The 20547-nt window shown below is 43.3% G+C and overlaps 1 protein-coding gene across 1 annotated transcript in view; it reads right to left on the minus strand.

Moving 5' to 3' along the window:
- Positions 1 to 1792: 1792 nt before the first annotated feature.
- The window catches only part of ROR1 (receptor tyrosine kinase like orphan receptor 1), a 155280-nt gene continuing 136525 nt past the window's right edge, over positions 1793 to 20547 (minus strand). Inside the window, exons 5-9 of the mRNA XM_082053326.1 lie at positions 15066 to 15193; positions 13540 to 13857; positions 12483 to 12728; positions 8565 to 8776; positions 1793 to 4821 (exon numbers count right to left, since the gene is read on the minus strand). Of these exons, the coding sequence (XP_081909452.1) occupies positions 3397 to 4821; positions 8565 to 8776; positions 12483 to 12728; positions 13540 to 13857; positions 15066 to 15193 (2329 nt within the window). The 3' untranslated portion in view covers positions 1793 to 3396. The remainder of the gene's footprint in view (positions 4822 to 8564; positions 8777 to 12482; positions 12729 to 13539; positions 13858 to 15065; positions 15194 to 20547) is intronic.

Raw genomic sequence — 20547 nt, forward strand, 5'->3', positions numbered from 1 at the left:
CTGGTATTTCTGAGTTTCCCAGCCCAAATTTTTGCACAAGTAGTTCTCTGCTTTACCTTCTGCTTTCAATTCAGAGAATGCAAAACCCCACTATAATCACTCCTCTGTGGGAACAAGGGACCCAAATCTCCACTTCAGTGTCTGGATTTTGGTCTTTAAATCAGCAAATATTTATTCTCTTTTACAGAAATATAAGCCAGCATGGAGGGAATGAGAATCTCCAGACTGATGGCTTACTAAATAGTGTTTATTCAGAATTTTACTTGCAAACCTCCAGAGCTTCTCAGTCCATTACTGCATTTCCAACAGTCTTGGCTGTCCTGTCTCTCCAAAGGAAGAAGGGATGATGATTCTAGCATGCAGCATTAGGAATCTGGAAAATTCCTTCTTCGTTTGCCATGAAAATAACTCTCATCTGTACATCTTCATTCCCACCTGAGGACTAATGCCTTAATTTCTGGCAACATGTATTTTCCACATTATCTAATTGGTTTGCAGAAGATTGTTTTTTCCCCTCTAACCTCTCCCTGATGAATTCCTGCCTCTCTGCGTTTGTTCCCTGTGCATCGGTTGTGAGCCAAGGCTGTGATTTCAGCCTCACAGTTCACAAACTTCACCCGCTGAGAGAGGGAGAGAAGGGCAGGAAAAGGTCTTTGCAAGAGTTTTCAGGTGTATTGTTCAGTGCTGGTTTACATCTGTGGGTCTAAAAATATTTTAACCTTAAGGACTCGGCTTATTTTACAATAAAGGAAAAACCCTAAATTGAGCTGTGAGTGGGCTCGCGCTGTAGGTCATTTTTTTAACATAAAACTACAAAGTGTGTGAGGGATGATTTTATGAATCACATTGCTGCTCCAGTAAGTGTTTGGTTACTGCTTTCCTACCAGAGTGATTAAAGTTGAGTATGCAAATTCACAGCTAAGCTTACCTGCGTGAGATGGCAGAACCGTGGGAGCTACGCCTGTGTAATCCTGACATGAAGGCGGTTTGACACTGGCACGGCTCCTGCTTATCTTCACAGAATTGAACTGAATTATGGCATTACGCCTAATCCCCTCAGATTTGACGTGATGCGACATAAATCACTTGTCATCCCACCTGGCAGAGACCAACCACCCGTCCCGATGTCTCGAGAGCTGGTTCCAAGGTTGGCTCTTCCAGCCCGCGCAGACGAAAAGAGACCCTCCTGAAGAGATTTCCTTTTTTCCTCATACATCCATTCGGTGAAGGCTGTTGCTTGACGGCGATAAGCAAATACTTTGACATCATTGATCATGGCATCTCAGTATCTTCTTCAGCCACGTTCTTGCACAAATGTGTCAGATATGATGCAAAGAGTCTTATTTCTTCATTGACAGCACATTCTTTACTGAAGATTTTGCAATAACAGCATAACCTAAGGACCACCGACTTGTTTGGCTGCATATAGTTTCTTCTGTTTCTGAAACCAGACACTTAAGAAGCGTCAGCCTGGCTTTAAACTGGCAGTGTTGAAATTTCAAGCCCTTAATGGTAGAAGCTAAGAAATCTCATAGGAAAAATGGGCGGGGAATAAAAGGCTCCTTAGAGCATTTGATGCTTAAGCTGCAAGAGAATTGTTTGCACTGATGCAATGACTCAAAAAAGTATGTGGGAGTAGATGAGAGAAAAGAGGGATCAAGAACAACACCACGGTTACTGTCTGTTGAACAAGATGCCAAGAGAGTGCTGCAAAGCTGTGTACTCATGTACGTGAGAAAGAGCAACTCCCACCAATGCACGTTATTCAAGTGTCTTACACCAAGATGGAGAAATACCGATATATTTATGTTACAACAATGTTTTAATAAACAGCAGCATAAAATACTCAGTGTTTAATATCATCTCTGGCATGTGAAATACAAAAATGCACATATCTTAATTATAAAATAGCCTTTGTTATTACATTTTCATGCTTGCCTAATTGAAATGCCCATAATTAATAAATCAATCATCAAGTAATACAGTGATTAAATGCATGCAGTGAAAACAAAGAAAAATATTTGTATAAGGTAGTGGCTGAATATCACCATAATATATTTCAAGAACATCTACATCAGGTTAAAAATAAAAAGAAACAGACCAAGATATAAAATGCAGAGATGTATTTTCACTTCTGCTGTACAAAACATCATCACACTTTTGTGCAAAAAGATAAAAATAAAGTCATATTATACAACATTGTCAACTGAGCAAAAGATTGGTTTTGTTCTGTGTACAATAAAAATAGTATTCAGTACAAAAAAGTCTGTGAAAAAACGTAATGTACACAGCACTCTCGTAACTCATTAAAGTGGTTTCAAACGAATAATCTAGATTGCTTATACCTGAATGAATTTTTCTTAATTATACAAATGTCATATTTCTAAGTTGAAAGTTAACACTAATTCACATTATTAGAACTGATAGACAAAATTGCTATCAATGGATTTGCTGCCTGATGGAATGTGAGTTTCCCCTTTCTCAGGGTTACTGGAGTCATAGTCACTAAAATTAAACATTGATCTGAAACAATAAATATTCTTGGGAAAACCGATTGTCATATATAAAATTGTGGTTTGGAAGCTTTCCATTAAACAGTTGCATAGCAACAAAAGGATACAAAATTTCTGCTTTAACTACTAGATTATGAAATGTTATCTTTGAATAAGTTGATTCAGGTCCTGAATGCTTTCATTTAATTTCCTTTAAGGCAATTTCTTAGAACTCCAGCCATCTTTAGCAGCCAATAGCAGACGATTTTTGAGGACTGTGAGCTGGTAACTCAAGCTATTGTGCTGTCATATAAATGACTTTTTTTTGGTCTGCATCTGAACTCGGACTCCCAACTCAAAAAAAAAGACCAAAGTCCTACCTGAAGTAATTTATTCAGCTCTCAGATCACATCTTTGAAACATAATCCTCAACTGCAAAATTTACAAACATTGTAACTAGTATTGGAACTGAAATTGCACACCCAGTAGATCTCTGAATATTTGCATCTCCTAAAAAAAGAGACAAATATTAAAATATGCTTTCAGTATAAAAAAAGTTTCCGTGATTTAAACCATATCAGAGGTTTAAAAAAAGCTGTGAAAAAGCCTACGAGAAAACATTTTTATCTAAAAAAAATTTTAAAATTCCCCCTACCCCTTTTCGAATTGTTGGTGGCACTTAAAGAAACAACGTGTCCGTTCCCCAAGCTGAGTTTCCACATACCACACCGACCTCTGGTTGTGTCTGCCCGTCCTGGTAAGCAGTTAAACTTCACAGAAGATACTTGCTGCAATGTCTGTTAAACAACCAGAAGAATCTTTAATAAAATATTTGCATATAAATCTTTGCTACGACTTTCTAGTTTGTATTGTAAATAGGTATATTTACAAAGGCCTCAGTTATTTACAATTCAGCTGAAATCATAGATTCATTAGGTCCATGGATGCTGGAGTCTCCTAGTAGGGAAGACTGCTTCGAGTCCATTTTGTAGGGTTTTTGAGTTTTATTTCCAAAAACCGTAATACCGATTCCCCCCGGATGACTAGGAATTGACATGTGAGACAGCAAAGGAATATTTGCTTCTTGGTTGGAGCCTGAAGACGGCAAACTCGTGACGTGACCCGTGCTGGTGGATCCGCTGGCGCTGCTGGGAGAGCGGCTCTTTGGAGGAGGACAGTGCTGGATCACCCTGGGCGGGCCCTGCGGTGGGTAGTGGGCAGCTGGGAAAGCAGCGTATCCCGGCGGGATGGGGTACCCGTTGATGGGGATGTAGCGCTGGTTTTGAGGTATGGGCGCTCCGATGAAGCCGGCGATCTGCCCTTGCGGGATGCCTTGTGCTGGGAACATGTAGTTGGGGTACCTGGGATTGCTGAGGTTGCTCACGGGACTGGCACTGAGGGAAGTCGTTTGAGTGGTGGCATTCCCGCCCGAGGGGGTGGTGGAACTGGTGTGACTTGACAGACCCTCCCAGGAGCGCAGCCTGGCGTGGATTTCCTTAAATCGTGGCCGCCGGGATGGCAGATCGTGCCAGCACTCTGTCATCAGGCTGTACATTCTGGGAGGACAGTCTTCAGAGCACGGCAGCAGTTGTCTTTTCCTGATCATCTCGATGACTTCTTGATTACTAAATCCGTAGTACGGTTGAAGTCCAAAGCTGAATATTTCCCATAAAACAACTCCAAAGGACCAAATATCGGAATCGGAAGAGAACTTGCCGTACATAATTGCCTCCGGTGGCATCCAGCGAATTGGCAGGAGAGACTTGTTTTGAACTCTGTAATAATCTGCCGAGTAGATTTCTCTCGAGAGTCCAAGGTCTGAAATTTTCACATGAAGTTGTTCTCCAATTAAAATGTTACGAGCAGCGAGATCCTTATGGACAAAAAAATGACTCGATAAGTACTCCATCCCTGCTGCAATCTGGACTGCAATATGGAGGAAATCCCCGTGGTCCAGGCTGGATTTTACAGTCCCATCCTCATCACTGCTGCATCCGACGTCCGAATGTGGCGATCGCATGATGAGGAACTCGTGGAGGTCTCCTTGGTTCATGTACTCGAAGAGCATGCAGACAGGCTGTTCCTGGGTCACGACGCCCAAGAGGCAAACGATGTTCGGGTGATGGAGCTCGGCCATGAGAGACGCTTCTTGCTGGAATTCTGCCCACTGCTGGGGGTTGTTAAAGTCTTTTAGTGTCTTGATAGCAACGAGCTGAGCGTGATCCATGCCCGGAAGGTAGAGATGGCCCTTGTAGATCTTGCCCAAAGCACATTCACCCAGTTCTTCCATGAAACGTACAGCAGACAAAGGCAACTCCTTAGCTTTACTCTGTTAAGGAAATAACAGCAAAAACGCGTCAGAAAAACATGACTGAAAATGTATTTTTAAGATAGTTTTGCACATTAAGTCTGAAAGCCAAGCAGACTGATGTGGGGACTCCCGGGGCCGCACACCCATTGGGCAGCGATGCTGCTCAGCCCCAGGGACACTGGTGCTCAAGCTCAGGCCTAAGTGTCGTCTAATCTCTGTGTGCCCTGCTGCAAAACTAGATTTAGAGCTACTTTTTACCCTCTACACAAGACCACATAAAACTAGTGTTAGATCTAAATGTATGCAGGAACCGCCAGCATTTCAGCAAGGGAATTTATATGTTTAAAATTGAATCTGACTGATTTCAGGAATTGAGGCAATTCACATACTTTCAGTAAGTACACGCTCAAGTGTTTTCTGGGTCAGGGCCTAAAGTTGTAGCAGATTTTTTTTTAAAAACTATGTTCTTGTACCCAGTTCCTCCTCAACTTTGCAATTAACCCTTCAATGTACAGTGGAGATTATTTCTGTTCACACTTGACTGAATGTTCAATCCTGAAACGTGCAGGATAGTCAGTGGGAAAAATGACATTACAGTAAAGAAGAAAGGCAAATTTTTAAAAACCTGTTGTTATTCTGGGTGCATATATTCACTTTTAAGCCATAAAGAAGTTGTATTATTTTCAAACGTTAACTTCCACACGTACTTGTAACACCTACACCCAAAACCACTCATTTAGGGTCCTTAGTATAGCCATAGGTAGCAATTTAAGGCTGATGAGTTTGGGATCTATGTTTCATAAATTAGTATAAACATGAGCATTTGCATTCCTGAAATAATGTAACAGCATCTTTACAGTGGTGATATAAGAACATTTTAAAAAATCATTTAAAAATGAGATTTCAGAATAAATTCTAATCGTATTGACCACTTACAACTTTCAGACAAATAATACAGTAATGATAATAATGACGATAATAATAATAATAATAAAGCCATTTAAGCAGGCAGCCAGTAGACTGTACGGTGATGGCAGGAAATTAGCTATATTGTTGAGGAACAGATGGTTTATATTATACAAATCCTTTAGGCTAAAACTTGTTTAGGTTTGGCATATTGTAAATTATATTTTAGTAATGAAAGTGAAATGACCTCTGTCTGACCTGAGGCTGGGTTTGTCTGTTTGAACCAGCATCGTGGAAAACTATGAAAGAAAATGAAGTCATAAAGTTTTGGCAGGAAGGGCTCATTTCAAGTTAAGCGGTGATAAATCTGCTTCGTTTTTGTTTGACAAGTATTTGTCATACACCGGTGTACAAAATGTAAAGAAGTGTAAAATACAGAGGGGGCAGCACGCCAAAGTAAACCCACCGCCTCCATCTCCTCATCGGCTCCTTCCATTAGGTGAACAACAAGACGAGCTGGGTTTATTATCTTTTTTGAAGGCAATTAAAATCCCTTAAAACTGAATCAGGCTTTTGGATGAAATGCTTAAGTTTTTATTTGTACGTGCAAACACACTTTTTGTGCAGACAGAGCTCCTACCTCAGCTGGAGCTTGAAGCCCAAGTGTGTTTTTACCCAAAGTTGACATTAATACTGGATACAGTATTTAAAATAGGATTCTGCTTCCTTTCTTTTAAAATTTTGTTTCAAAGGCAATCAAAACATTTGAGACAGGGTGCGTTGGGTTTCCTAGTAGGAAAATACAGAATTAGCATAAATAAGATGGAAAGTTTTTTGCAGCGTGTTATTTTGAACATAAAAGAGCGCTGTGTGTATTTGCAAACATTTTTGGGCAAGTTCCGTTCCTGTGTATGGTGCATACGGCATCTGGTGGTCAGCATCCGAGGTGGAAATTGTGACTTCATTAAAACGATGCCAATATTCCCATTATCTTCAGTTTAGCCAGGGTTTCACCCCAAATATCTAGTAGAATGGGGATCAAGAAGCAAATGCAAATTTAACCAAATATTCCATGGAGGTGGGATGCAAGATGTAGTTTTGACACCTAATTAAATGGTTTTTCTCCTACCACCATTTTGATATACAGTTACTCCTTAGAGTGCATAAAAGCTGAAATTAAGAACTTTAAAAGGAAAATCAAGACAAATTCACTGGGCCGGTGTGTGGAGGACTGGGGAGTTAAAATATAACACCAGACCGAGCTCTGCCCGACCACCACGAGCAGATTCCCCGCACAAGAGTCCTGCTGGCACCACAGCAGCACCAAGCGTCTGCAACATCATTTCAACCAGGAAGCCTCCTGTTAGCATTATTCCCTGGAAAAATATGCAGTTTGTATTACTAACGGGCAAAAGCAGTGCTGCATTTTGCAGCACAGCCACACAGCGGGTTTACTTTTATCACGGACTTAAAAAGACGCTCTCATTCTTTCTGTGAGCTGGAATTTTCTTCTGCAACAACTTTCTGTGTCCCTGCCGCACTGAGGTTGTGGCTCCCCAGAGAGACAGGGCTCAGCTCCATCCATCCATCCATCCATCCATCCATCCATCCATCATCTGTCTGTCCATCCATCCGTCCATCTGTTCATCCATCTGTCCATCCCTGCCCTCGCAGCATCCCCAGAGCTCCCAGGATACGGCTACTTCACTCATCTTCCCTAAGCTGCCACAATTTAGTCTTTATAACCCAATTCTATAAACTATAAAATTGAGAGCAAGCAATAGCAGCATCCCATAGGTGCATTATCCAACTTCAGAAGAAAACTACTCCCAGATTTATTCAGAGATGGAGAATGCAGCTCCTGAAGTGCAAGTGTAACCTCTCCTGATGCCGAGTGATTAACTTTGCCGGAAGCAAGATTTGAAGGTTAGAGTTCACATTACTGAAATTCAATAAAATCAGAATTTGGGTTAATTTCTAACAAAAATTACAGCTTCCTCAAAGGCCTGCCTGTTTCAGATACCACAGTCTACAGAGTTTCTATTCTAATTACTTGTAGATACTGATTTTCACTCTGAAATGCTTCGAAAGAACAAGGTCCATCAAGTTAAAAAGAAAAGAACAAGACTCTTTTCCAGGGTGTTATGCTGCCTGTAGATGGCAGAAGGCAGTTACAGCCCTGCAGTGGGCGATCCATACAGGTCTGAAAACCGGCTGCCCTGCCAATAAACAGGGAGCTCAAGGTTAATCACGCTTAAATCTTAAATGATTTAAAAAAACGCTTCACGAACCTGGGACTACAGTGAAGCAAACCAATACCAGCAGCGAGAGCCGCTATGCACCAGCTGCACTGGCCAGAACTGCAGGCAGGTTTTTGAGGCTCTGTTTTGGTAATTTCTCTTTTTTTTTTTTCTTTCTCTTTTAAGGGAGAGAGTGGCTAAGCCTGAAAAAATAAGGAACAAATCTTTCCAGAGTGATTTCAGCGGAGTGAAAGACAACATCTGGCTGCAGCGGAGCCATGGAAAAAGTCTCCTGAGAAAATGCTGAATCACTTCTTTATCTGCACTACTTTCTAACTTAAATGAGGAAATTTAGAGACATTTCAGTAACGGGTTGCTTTCTTTATGACAAAAAACCCCTCTTATTTATCCAAACACATAGGAATTACCTCAACAGGTCCAGCACACTTGCTATGCTGCTGCTGAGAAAAGTCCTTACAAAAATTACAGCTACAGGCACCAGCAGAAACTGCAAGCTTGAAATCAGCTTAATATTTTAGCACTGAGTTGACCAAAGCATTTCAGTCCCTGCCTTAATGGACAGCAAACGTCAAAGCAGAAATGAGGATTAATCACCTTTGGTTTATAGGCGTTGAGCATTGACATCTCCACGTTTTGTCCTCTGACGTGTTTCGGCTGCCTCTGAACGGGAGGGGAGGATGACTTCTGATTGTTGCGACAGATGCAGATAAAGAAGAAGAGCAAGGCTATGGCCAGGGGAATAGTAACACTTGGCACCAGGATATATAGGATTTCCATTTTATTCTTTTCCTTGGAATCCTTGTAATCTGGTACAGAAAAAAACATAAACCAATGAATGAAGTATCCCGCAGAGCCAAATACATCTCTGGGTCAACTAGAAGTATTAAGAATAAAAAAATCCAGGTAATACTACTGCAATCTACCTTCAATACTGTTTTATTTCCTTAATATTAACAGAGCAATTAATTTTGTTGAGTAACGTTTCTGTAAGAACACGGAATGACCAGGAACAGGTTCCCTGCAACACGTCGGTTCCAACCTACTTATAAGTCATGAAACAGCTGAATCCTGGGAGGTGGCTTTGCTTGAGGTGAAATGAAATTATGGTCTAATACAGGTCCACAGAAAAGTTAATTTGTAAACCAGTTTATGCAAGAAAGGCTCTGGCGGGATTACAGACTCCTTATTTTAATATGTACACTAGGTTTTGGTGCCACAGTTTCCTTAACCCAACAGAAATGTGGGGAGCCATTAAAAAGGACAGTTTTATACCCCTATTTATTTCCAGCCTCCTGTTCTCAACATCTCCTAACATCGGCCGGTTTATTTAAGATAGCACGAATGCCGGCTGTGATATTTGCTCCCTCCGCACACGGCTCTGCACAGCTAGTGATTAATTTTAGAAACACGAAATCCTCTTCTCCCAGTGCCCAGCAAAGCATCAGCCCCTCACCTCCCCGCAGCTGGTTCTGCTTCCCCCAAACACACGGATTAGAGGGAAGGTGCAGCGGGAGAGGGGACAGAGGCTTCGGGAAGGGGCTCATGTCCTCACAGTCACACAGCACCCGCGTGCGGTGACAAGGACAGACCTCCCAGCTCTGCGCGTGGGGACACTGAAGCCTGTTCTGCTCTGGTATTTCCCAGGAGCACTCATGAAGTTTAGGGTGTAATTACATACAGATTAACACACTAACTCTAGGGCACCGGGGGTCTCTGAAGATCACCTTGGGCTGCAGGACCGGTGGCCATAGCCTGGTTGTTTCCCAGGGAGACGGGGAATGTCTGTGGCAGCATCAGGCTTAGCAGATTTTGGCAGAATGGGGAATGTTTTATTATTCCTACAGGGTCATTTCAGTTTGTTTGTCTGTGTTTTCCAGGCTGGATTTGTAGAAGTGCTTAGCGGCCCGCACAAGTATCTTTTATGCACTTAATTAAACATGAACTTGATCTGAAGCTTGTGTTTGACTCACATTGTGACAGAGGCAAAGTTCAAATGGTTCTGGGATGTCACTTTGCATAACCCCTCTCCTCTTACAGGCTCGCGCTGTCCTTTACTCCCCCCACGCTCCTTTTTGACCATTCTTTTCAGATTAAGTTGTGCCATCTGGTTCTTAATGCAAAAGAGAGCCCGTCCAAATATTGCTATGGCCTTTGGGAAACAAGAGAGGACTAAAGCACCGTGGGTGCTCTTGGCCTGTCTGAACGTCCAGCTCTACAGCGCAGACCCACTGCAGGTTTCTTTGCTGCCCTTTAGCATGGACAATCAGAGCCTTTCCTCTCTCCTTCAAAACCTTCTCATGTTGGTTTTTGCTAAGCTTCATGCTCAAATTGCTCCACGTTTCATATCTTCCTATATTCAGGTTGACAAACTTTTATGAAATGAATCTATTGTGGGTTGTGAGACAACTGAAAGATACAGTTGAAGAAAGAAAGAGTCAGCACGAGGCAGACAGAGACCTGGGCACTAGTTCATCGCCTGAGCCATTCCAATCAAAGGGAATTATTATTCTTATTAAGTAGCAGCCCCTGCCATGAAGCCTCATTAGGTTAATAGGTTTCTTGGGAGCAACCCTAATTAAATCCATTTCCCATCTAGGCACGTCCTGGTGAGGCAGAATGCACAATACTTATTAAAATGTGCCTGAAATGGCTCTTTCAGCCAGGGCAAAACCAGCAGAATGCAAGTCCCATGTGGTATTTTGGTTTTAATATGCAGATTAGCATTTAACAATTAAATTACTCCTCACCTGATACAGCTCTATTTGTCTATATTTAGAATAGCGATGCCATAAAACCCAGCTGTACAGTGAGTACCATTTGAAGCAGTGGTGAGAAGTAATTAAAACCCTTGTTGGGAATTCTTCAAACCAGCCAGTCTGTCTCATTTATTATCTAGTAAAACGTTCAAATCAGGGACTTTTGCAACACATCCAAAAAAGTCCTGCTTTCAGCTATGTCAGATCAAAAGGCAGAGCCAGTCCTGGGATCTCAGAGCCTGTCTAGAGGGTGCCTGGCAAGCAGCACCCCCCCATCAACTCCTAATTACCCAATTATCCAGAAGTTGTGGCAAACACAAAACGCACACGGCTGAAAGGTCGTACAGCAACAACGCAGCGGAGTGCAGAAAGTTGAACGGCATCGCTGGGGGTGGACACACAGAGACCCTTGAGTTTGCTCAAATCAAGCTGCCCAAACCCCCCAGGGATGAGCTGTGACTCCTCACCCAGCCCAGGCGTCTGCCCAGGACGCTGCAGGGATCCTGCTGGGCCAGATTTTTGTGCTGAAGGGCTGAAAACGACCTTCAGAACAGTTTATATAGAACGAACTATTCTTGTGTAGTCAGTCTATCACTGTGCCTAATTAACAAAAAAAATAACTGAGGTTAAATGCACTGAAATAATAGCGAAGAGATCCAGGACTCTAAAAAGCGTATATGAATGTTAGAGAGGGTTTGAGATGCACATGATATAGCCCTGACTGTCTGCCTTTCTCCTGATCTGCTCTTTCAGTAAGAACATAATTTAGATCCCATTTTGGCGTTGATTCCCATCTTTCCATTAATTGAAAAAGACTTTGGAGCAGGCTCAGAACATGTCTCGCTGCAGGAATGTTCATAAGCATAACTAGAAATAATTTAATTTGGTTATGGCTATCACACAGTAACATCAAAAGGTATCTCCTTTCCAAGGGGAAAGGTAATGTTACTGTGACAACTTGTAGGCAACATAAAATTTTGTGTGAAACTTTGTATTGTGAATTTCCAGAACATTTCTGGGTGCATTTCTGGCATGTCCATGCAAATAGCTCTATTTTTTTCTTGGCAAGCTATCAATACCATTATTTTTAAATGCAGATAAAACAATTAGGAACCATTTGTTCAGGTCTTCCATCCACCTCCCCCAGGTCTCAGAAAAGCAGAATGAGAGCTGAATCTCCATTTTTGTTTATTTAGAAAAACAAAAATGTAGCCAGGGCAGTTCTGTAAACACAAACCTCAAATACAACTGAGAGGATCTGGCAAGATCATCTCTATTTTAAAACAAGACTTGAGCTCTATTAAGTGAGCTTTGCATTTATTAAAATGGCTCTTAATGAACCAAGTGAAACGGGGGAACATTTTATAACCTCTTTGTGGCTCAGCGTCAACAACACAACTTCTGTGATTTGATTTAACTTGGACTCGGGAGCTGTACTGATTGTAACAGCGGCCTGGAAAGCCTGGGACGCTGGTGCCGGTGACGTGCTGCTGCTTCACCACCTTCTGGGGAGGGCTCAGGAATTCCCTAGAAAAATATTTTCATGACACCACTTTGCCAGCTGCTCAAAGGTCTCCTCAGGGCGAGGATGCTGTGGCTTTAGCTGCAAACACCACAGTTAGCATTTCCTACGGCTTGCTTTTCAGGGATGCAAAAAAGACACTTCGGAGCTCCCCAGAGCTCCTGTTTTGCAGGACAGCTGTAGGGACGTGACAAAAGGGTTCCAAAATGAAAGATAAAGAAGATCGGTAATTACCACATGCCGGGACATCACAAAGCTCAGACTTAAAGTTCTCATCTAAGGTGAAGCACCACGGGGCGTCCTTCTGGTTGCCGGGGTTGCGGCAGTAGGAGTGTCCCCCGTTGAGCTCGGGGTAGCGGACGGCGGTGAAGGTGTGAGTGTGCGGGTACTGCGAGTTCCAGGGCTGGCACTGCCGCCCTGACCGCGTCACACTCACTGTCCCCCGGTAATCCACTCCCGTGCTATTGTAGCATTTGTGATCTGTAAAAAATCCAAAACGAAACAATAAAAAAACCCATACAAATCCAAAGGCGGCAGTGAGGCAAACGGCTGCAGCACGGTGCGCGGGGGAGCCCAGGTTGGGAGCACGGGATCCCAATTTGCTGCGGCTGTAATGCAGGGCCTGCTTTGCATTCACATTCCTGGGGGGATTTAAAGCTTATGCTTCTGTAATGAAAACAGCTTATGCCAAGCGTTTTTAATATAAGATACACAAAGGAAGTAAAAACTACAGTGGGAACCCGAATTGCAGCCATTATTTTCATATGAAGGTAGAGAATTTGTGGAAGCCATGTTTTATATTTGACTATTCAGATGTATAAGGGCTGTGAACAGGCCTGATCAAAGACTGAGCTCAGCCAATGTCTAAAATTAGGCTGTATTAGGCAGGGCTAGCCCTGGCCCCTACAAATGTTCCTCCTGACAAGCACCCCCATACTGCACCCATGGTTTTGCTGCAGGACAGGGAGCACCTATCAATGCTCCTCAGTATTCAAATGCTTTCACTGTCACTGCTTCCTACTTCCTATTAATTAGAAAAGACCTGAAACCAATAAACAGTGTTTAGTGTGAGCCCATAGGTGGCTAAGGAAACAAAATGAGAAAGTATTTCTGAATTTCTACCCGCTCTGGACCAGCTAGGGGAGCAGTGTGGGAGCGGGGGGACTGGAGAGCGTGGCGTCTGCGAGCTTTCAAAGCCTAGCACCAGCTCCAATGCTGATGCACGGACTCTTCTAGCCATCCTTTTCACAGCGGTACCTTTTGCACAGAGGCACAGCCGGTTTTCACTTACTTTTATTTATGGGGTCTGCCATTGGGATCCCAATCCTGATACAATTGACAGCTTCGGGGCTGTCTGGCTGGGGAAGATCTTCGCAGTTGGGCAGCTTTAATCTCATCAGAATCATGGGATTAGACCTTGCAAAAATATACTCTGTCTGACACAGGACGTTCTCCAGGATTTCGCATTCGTCCCGGCACAGGTCTCGCGGTTTGGGAGCCGACGAGGTCTCGTCGCAGTAGGGGAAGGCGTAATGGCACAGCGAGGGGATCGCAAACTGGGAGCATTTATCCGACAAATGGCTGGAAGTGCCAATCATGGTGAAGGCAGCTGCAAAATATACAGAGATTTCACTTAACCCAGTGGAAATTTTATTCCGGTGCTCTTGCCTTCCCAGTATAACCTTCACTTCTCATTGCGACTATGATTTTCAGATGTTCAGGTGATGAACAGGCCTTCCAGAAATACAGACCACTAATTACATTAAAAGTTGTTAACGATGCTGATTTCGCTGACAGAGAAAATACATCTGGTTTTCAACGTGGGATTAATGTTAAGTATGTTACCAAACCTCCAAACCTTAATATAGGGGTTTTTTTCCCCAAATAATTTATAATGGTTTGCAAAATCATATAATATTTGGACGCCTTTTACCCAGCAGTTAGAAACGGCAGTCCCTGCAGGCTGCACAATGACAGTACCGGTACCCTTGTGGAAGATGACAGCTTTCATAATATTCCAAATGACTTTTCAAACAAAATGCCATAAGATTATGAACTGTTGGCTATATAGAGATCATTGGCTTTCCTGTGAAGTCTTTTTCACAATGCTGACAGTGTTTACAAAACAAAGGAAGAACACTCCAGGGTGAAGATAAACTTTGAATATTCTGACAGCGAGAGAAGTTCTGAATATAGACAAGATGATTACTGGCTAGGGTTTGGCTGAGGTTAATGTATATAAAAAAACCAGAGGAATATCATGATATTTATGAGGTTTCAGCTTGAATTCAGCACCCCCATCAGCACATCTCCCACAAAACCAATGATAAATGGTTCCTTACTAAATCTAAAGGCAAAACATGACGTGGTGAATTATTTATGCATATAGTATCTCATGCTGGAAGACATGCGGCCTCTCCCAGCACCTACGGTTCTCCTAAATTGTGTCAGTCACCTGCGAATCAACTAAGTCTGGTCTCCCTTCACTTTTCAAATCTGCTTGGGCAACAACTGCACAAGGTGGCCAGGCTTTGAGCCACCCTGAGAAGCTGTAGATACACAACATCTTCTCCTTGGAAAATCAGTTCTTAGTTTCTTTTGGATCAGCAGAGACACGGAAGCTGCTCAGACCACTGCTCTTTAGAGGACTCCTTCCACTGCCACCAACCACACTGCGGTCCTGGGTGAGCTTTGTGTTGGAACCTCACAGCAAAGGAGAAGGAGCAAATAAAAATAGTATTGCAGCTTAGAAAACCCTAGCAGCTTTGTGGGATAAGATCGCTTCTTGGGAAAGAAGCAAGTGCCTTTTTTACCCACCTGTAATCTGATTTTCTATTTCCCCTTGCATATGCAAAGACTCCATATAAATGGTTCGGTTTCCAATGAACCGCGCACAAGCGATCCCCCTGTAGGGCTGGCAGAAACCGTCCTCTTCATACTCGTCCCTGAAACCGATCACAAAACACAAAAGGGTGAAACATTTCACATGCGACTTTGCAACAAAACATCCCCACAGGGAGGTGGCACTTGCATTATGAGCGGGCGACGCAAGGGGCTCGCTGGGTTTGTCGATTCGTTCTGGGTGACACTTGCCGGGTTCAGGAGCCCACGTCCCGCTGGCCCCTGTGATAAAGGATTATCTGGTCCATAGGTAGCGCAGGGGGCACGGGCTTTGTGACCTGAAAGGATTCCCACACTGCTGCAGGTAGTTTTCAGTACCTCACAAGCGAGCCCAAAGTGATTATTTAAGGATTGTATCAATATAAGGATCATACCCTTATATCCAACAAAACCGTGAATATGTATTTTTTAAAACAACTTCAGCTTCCTGTTAAAAACAGTGGCATTTCAGGTTCATTTATTAATCTTGTATGAAAGGAACACTTTTTGCACGAGGGGGAAGGCTATATTCAGGAATATATCCAGCCTTGATTGGAAAAGAAAACATAAACCGCCTGAAAGAAAAGATTTATGTTTATTTAAAGCAGCTATCATGCTGTTTTCTATTTTTAAACCAAGCTTGTACTTAATACTGACAAACATAGCAGGAAGAGTCATGCGAGCAGAGACAGAATTTAGAGTGTATATAGAAAATCAAACCACTCCCAGCACTGATACCCTTGAAATAGGAAATGTTTCTTCAATCTTCCCCAAGTGTGGTAAAAGTTATTGCTAAAACAGAACGAAAGCTAAGACAGGAGTTAAATAGACAGATTTATTTCATTAGGTGCTTTGCTTTATGCAATATAGGAGACATTTAATACATAAATCCAGATGTGAAATTATTTGCCAATATTCTTCAAACAAAGCAAAGAAAGGAAATTACTAAACCTCTGAAGGCCAGAGCGGTCGCTGCTTATTTTGAGCAGATAATCGAGAGCAAAGTGCTCGCACACAACGGAGAGCCCGGCGGAGCTTTTGAGGAGGGGTTTGCAGACGCGGTCACTGAAACACGCACCCAACTGCATCCATCAGCCCTTCGACTTTCTCGCTTTGAGGATCCAGTCAGGAGATACTTGGGACCCGTTTTCTGCAAAGGCTCTGCTCAGGCGCCGGCAAAGGGAGACGCCTAATGAAAATTTGCTAATAATTTATTTGTGATTCATGCCGGTACCCACCCAAGACAGCTACTGCACAGCTCTCAAGCTAGGAAAAACGATATTGGAATAGCCCTAAGTATGATCACAGCTGGGTAGGCAACAGGTTACTTTATCTGCCTTTTTTTTTTTGCAAAATTCATCCTCCCCCAGCTGGTGAAAGCCAAACAGTGGCATCAGACTATGCCATTAATAGGGAAAAATCAGAGCTTTTTTAATCAACTCTACCATTAAGTTTAACAAAAGACACTTTCATCCCCTCCTGAAGACCTTGGCTGTGAGAGCTTGGAAATGCAAATTACACGTAGGCTCTTTGAAGTCACCCTTTCATTGTGTGCATGGCTTAGAGCCTGGCTCCCCAGCGCCCGTCACAGCGGCCAGGGCCGGCTAATGGGATTAGTGGGAAGAAGCGCTGAGATCGCCCTCCAGGACACCCCAAATGCCTCCCGGTGCTCCCCAGCCACCAGCTCCCGAGCATCACCCCGGGATTCACACAGCACTGCTTTCCAGCTCACAGGGAGAAGCCAGACACTGAGAATTAACTGCGATAATTGATGGCTGTGAAGACGGGGGGTGGGGAAGAGGGATGGTAGAGATGGAAACCTCCTTCCACACACACATCACAACCATGAAGACATCGAGGGGAAGGGGTCCAGCCTCCATTAGGGGCATCTACCACCTCTCTGGCCAACCTGGGACAGGCTCTCACCGCCCTCAGGGGCAACAATTTCTTCCTCATGTCTGGCCTGAATCTCCCTCCCTTAGTTTAAAACCATCACCCCTTGTCCTGTCACAACATGCCCTTCTAAAAAGTCCGTCCCCAGCTCTGTTTCTGTATCATCCTTTGTCAGCTGTTCAGGGTCCCACAAAATCCTCCCTTGCCTCTCCATCTCCTTGTGATGTCTCTCACCCTCCTTCACTCCTGCAGCTCTTTCCTATGAGAAGGCTCAGGATAGAAATCTTTACATCCAGGATTTAGGGCCATCCTGGGCATCCCTTTGGCCCTTGATGGGCACCCAAAGCTGCACCCACCCAGACAGCAATTCCTTGAGCCACCGCTCCCTACAACACAGCGTTTTGGGGGGGCAGCCATGAGTTCTCCATCTAAGAGCATTTCCCGCTGACCAGAGTGCTGCTGAGGCTCAACACCCTCTGATCACCAAATGCCCCATCCAAAACCAGAGCCATAGCCTGACACGGAGCCCACAATAGCTGCAGAGCTCCTGTACGGCTTCGGCACATTCCCCACCTCTGGCAGCCGGCCTGAGAACGCAGCTATCGGGTTCTTGGCATCAAGGCTGAGATCACTGTTCCTTTCATATAGTTCACATTTCGCATGCTTTTTCTGAGCAAATCACAGCATCACCGCTCAAACACATACCCGCTTCATGGTCCTGATCCAATTCTACCCATAGAGAAAGGACGGGTCCTTTGGGTCAAGCAGGAGGTAAATTAGACCTGATTCAGCAATTATTATGTTTAAATTTACAGACAGGCTTAAGTCCTAATGAAATGGAAGTCATTCTAAGCTGCAGACATTGCTGATTGGGGATGGACTTAATCGCTTGTGCAAATTCTCCGCTGGAGAGGAGAGCAGTCCGCAGGTGGAAACCAGGGACACTGGCTTTTGCAGAGCTGGTCTCGGGCTCTGGGTGCTGCCCCTCAATCGACTCACGCTCCTTCCACCGCCTGCACCCTGCAAAGCCCTGGCTGCCTTTCAGGGAGGACTACACACACGAAAAAAGGAAAGCGCTGGATTTTAATGAGTGACACATAACACAGCGCTGTAGTGTTTTATGATTATTTATTTTCAGATCTGGTTTCCACTCTGTTTTCTGTTTGGGTCTTTAAATATTTCTAGCCCTAATGTTTATCTTGGAGCTTGCCCTCTGCTTTTAGATCCCCCTGTGACAAAACTTCTGGCTTCATGTAATGATAATAGTACCATGGACTAAATTTACGCTATTCTCTGGTGTCTTTAAGTATCTGATTGCACGAAGTTTACAGAAGACTAAAAGCTTTGAAGGGTGTCCACACCAACCCACTAACATAACCTGATCTGGAACCTGCACCAACATGCTGTGCACGGGGTCTTCATGCAGCCCAAACCTGAGCAGCATCTTTCTATGGATGGCAGAGGCTTCACAGAAAGATCAGCACCATAATAAGATACTTTATGTTTCTCTGGGTACACCTGAGTATGATTAAGTGCCTGTATGAGTAAAAGGACCCTGTCCTTCAAATATAGTTTAAAATGGCAAAGGTCCCAACAAGGGTCACCAGGATAGAGCCAGAAGGAGAGACCAAGTCACAGCACCCAAAAATAATTGCCAACAACTGACAAAGAATTCACTGGGTTGGGTTCATTTTCACCTCTTTAATTTTCTTCTGTTTTGTGCTGGCAATATTTACATCTGTCAACCCTGGGTCACCAGCAGCTTTTCACATACTGAAATGGTAACAAAATAATAAACCAACCCTAAAGCAAAGAATGGCCAGTGCAAGTTTATGGTTCTCCCCCTTCCCCATGGCTTCCTCGGTGTTCTCCTAACTTCATAGCAAGATCCTTCTCTTCTCTCTGGGACATTCTCTTTCACTGCATCTGACTATGGCATGCTGAAGAGGTAAACAGGAAAGCAAAAAAGTGATACAGCTCCACGTGCAAAGGTCTCACGGTGAATAAAAATCACATTCAGAAAAGGCAGAGCGGTTTGAGACCCAAACTCCCATCTGCCCTTGGTGTGACAAAACAGTCAAAGCAGTGGAAAAGCAACAACAACCCCTTCACAATTTGTTTCTTATCAGTTCGCACTAAACCTGGAGGGGCTGCACGGTCTCCACCTCGTTCAAACAGATCTCTGGAGTCTGGTTTCTAAACACAAACCGTTTCTGCAAGATCCTCTGTCAAAGTCCAGTTCCCAGCACGCTGACTTTTCCTTGCCAGTCTTTTTCTAAATTACTCAGAAATTGCCCGAATCTAAACAACGTTCCCAGCAAATGTCAACAGTGGTTCCAGGAACTCAGTTTAGCAAAAGCTTTGTAACCAGGATTCAACATGAGTTCACTTAGAAGTATTTAATCAATTAATAGAAAAACTGAACCTTGTGAGATCATGTTGTATTTATTTTTATAATATCCAATGTATTAAAAATACATATTCCAGACATGCTGTAATTGTGTGGTCATTTCTACCACACCCCATACAATTCGCTCTTTTTTTTAAATTTTCCTTTTCATTTGCTTTAAGAAGGATTTGCATGACTACTCAATGAGAAAGAATCGTAAATACAGAATTAACTTTGATACCTTGAGCAAAAACGGGCAAAGGAGAGATGTAGGACAGGAGAAGACAAAGTCCAAAATGCTTTCAGCGTCCCAAGACATGAGGTAGGAGCATCGCCCTCCCTCCCGACCCCTGTTCCAACACCAGCCTACTACAATATGTACTTATGCTTAGGTCAGTGATTGGTTAGATGGGATCATTGGATTATTGTTATTTTGGTAACCAAATCTCTAACTGACAGCAATGTAAAACAGAGGAGTGTACACAGAGGCAGTGAGGAGGAATAAAAGCAGCACAGGAAAGGACATCACAATGTTCAGTGATACTGGAAGACGCACGGGATTAAGGTGTGTGTCCAAAGCCAGACTGATTTATTAATATTAACTATTTTGAAGAGCAAAAGAAAATAAATGCTGTATTATCTCTGAGATCTACCAAGTGGAGATGGAGTAGCTTTGGCTCCATGCGAAGACTGTCCAGACATTCTTTTCACTTGCAAAGCAAAAGGCATTTTTTTCTTGCTTAAAAAAAAGAAAATGTTCTACCATAGCACTAAATTAGTCAGAGCAGTTCATCTAAATAATTTATATCCAACAGCAGAGTACTGATGGGAAAACGCAGCCAACGTTGCCTAATTCAGACAACTGAGCACTTTCGAGCCTTCTCTGCCAAGGAGAAACTGCTGTGAGGGCTCAGCTCCTGTCACACTCTTGTGCTCTTGCAAAAGCTGCACCCAAAGGGTCCTGGTCAAAATTTGGATCAGGCACTTACAAATCTGCAGCCTAAACCTGGGGTTACGGAGGTTGTTGCTTTAGGGGAGCTGAGTTCATACTGAATGCTGATGGGAGACAGCACAGAAGAAACATGCTCTAGAAAACTTGGCAGCTAATTAAAAGGTGTATCAATAAATTATTTTTAT

Source organism: Streptopelia decaocto (assembly GCF_964273445.1).
Source record: "Streptopelia decaocto genome assembly, chromosome: 5".
Taxonomy (NCBI): domain Eukaryota; kingdom Metazoa; phylum Chordata; class Aves; order Columbiformes; family Columbidae; genus Streptopelia; species Streptopelia decaocto.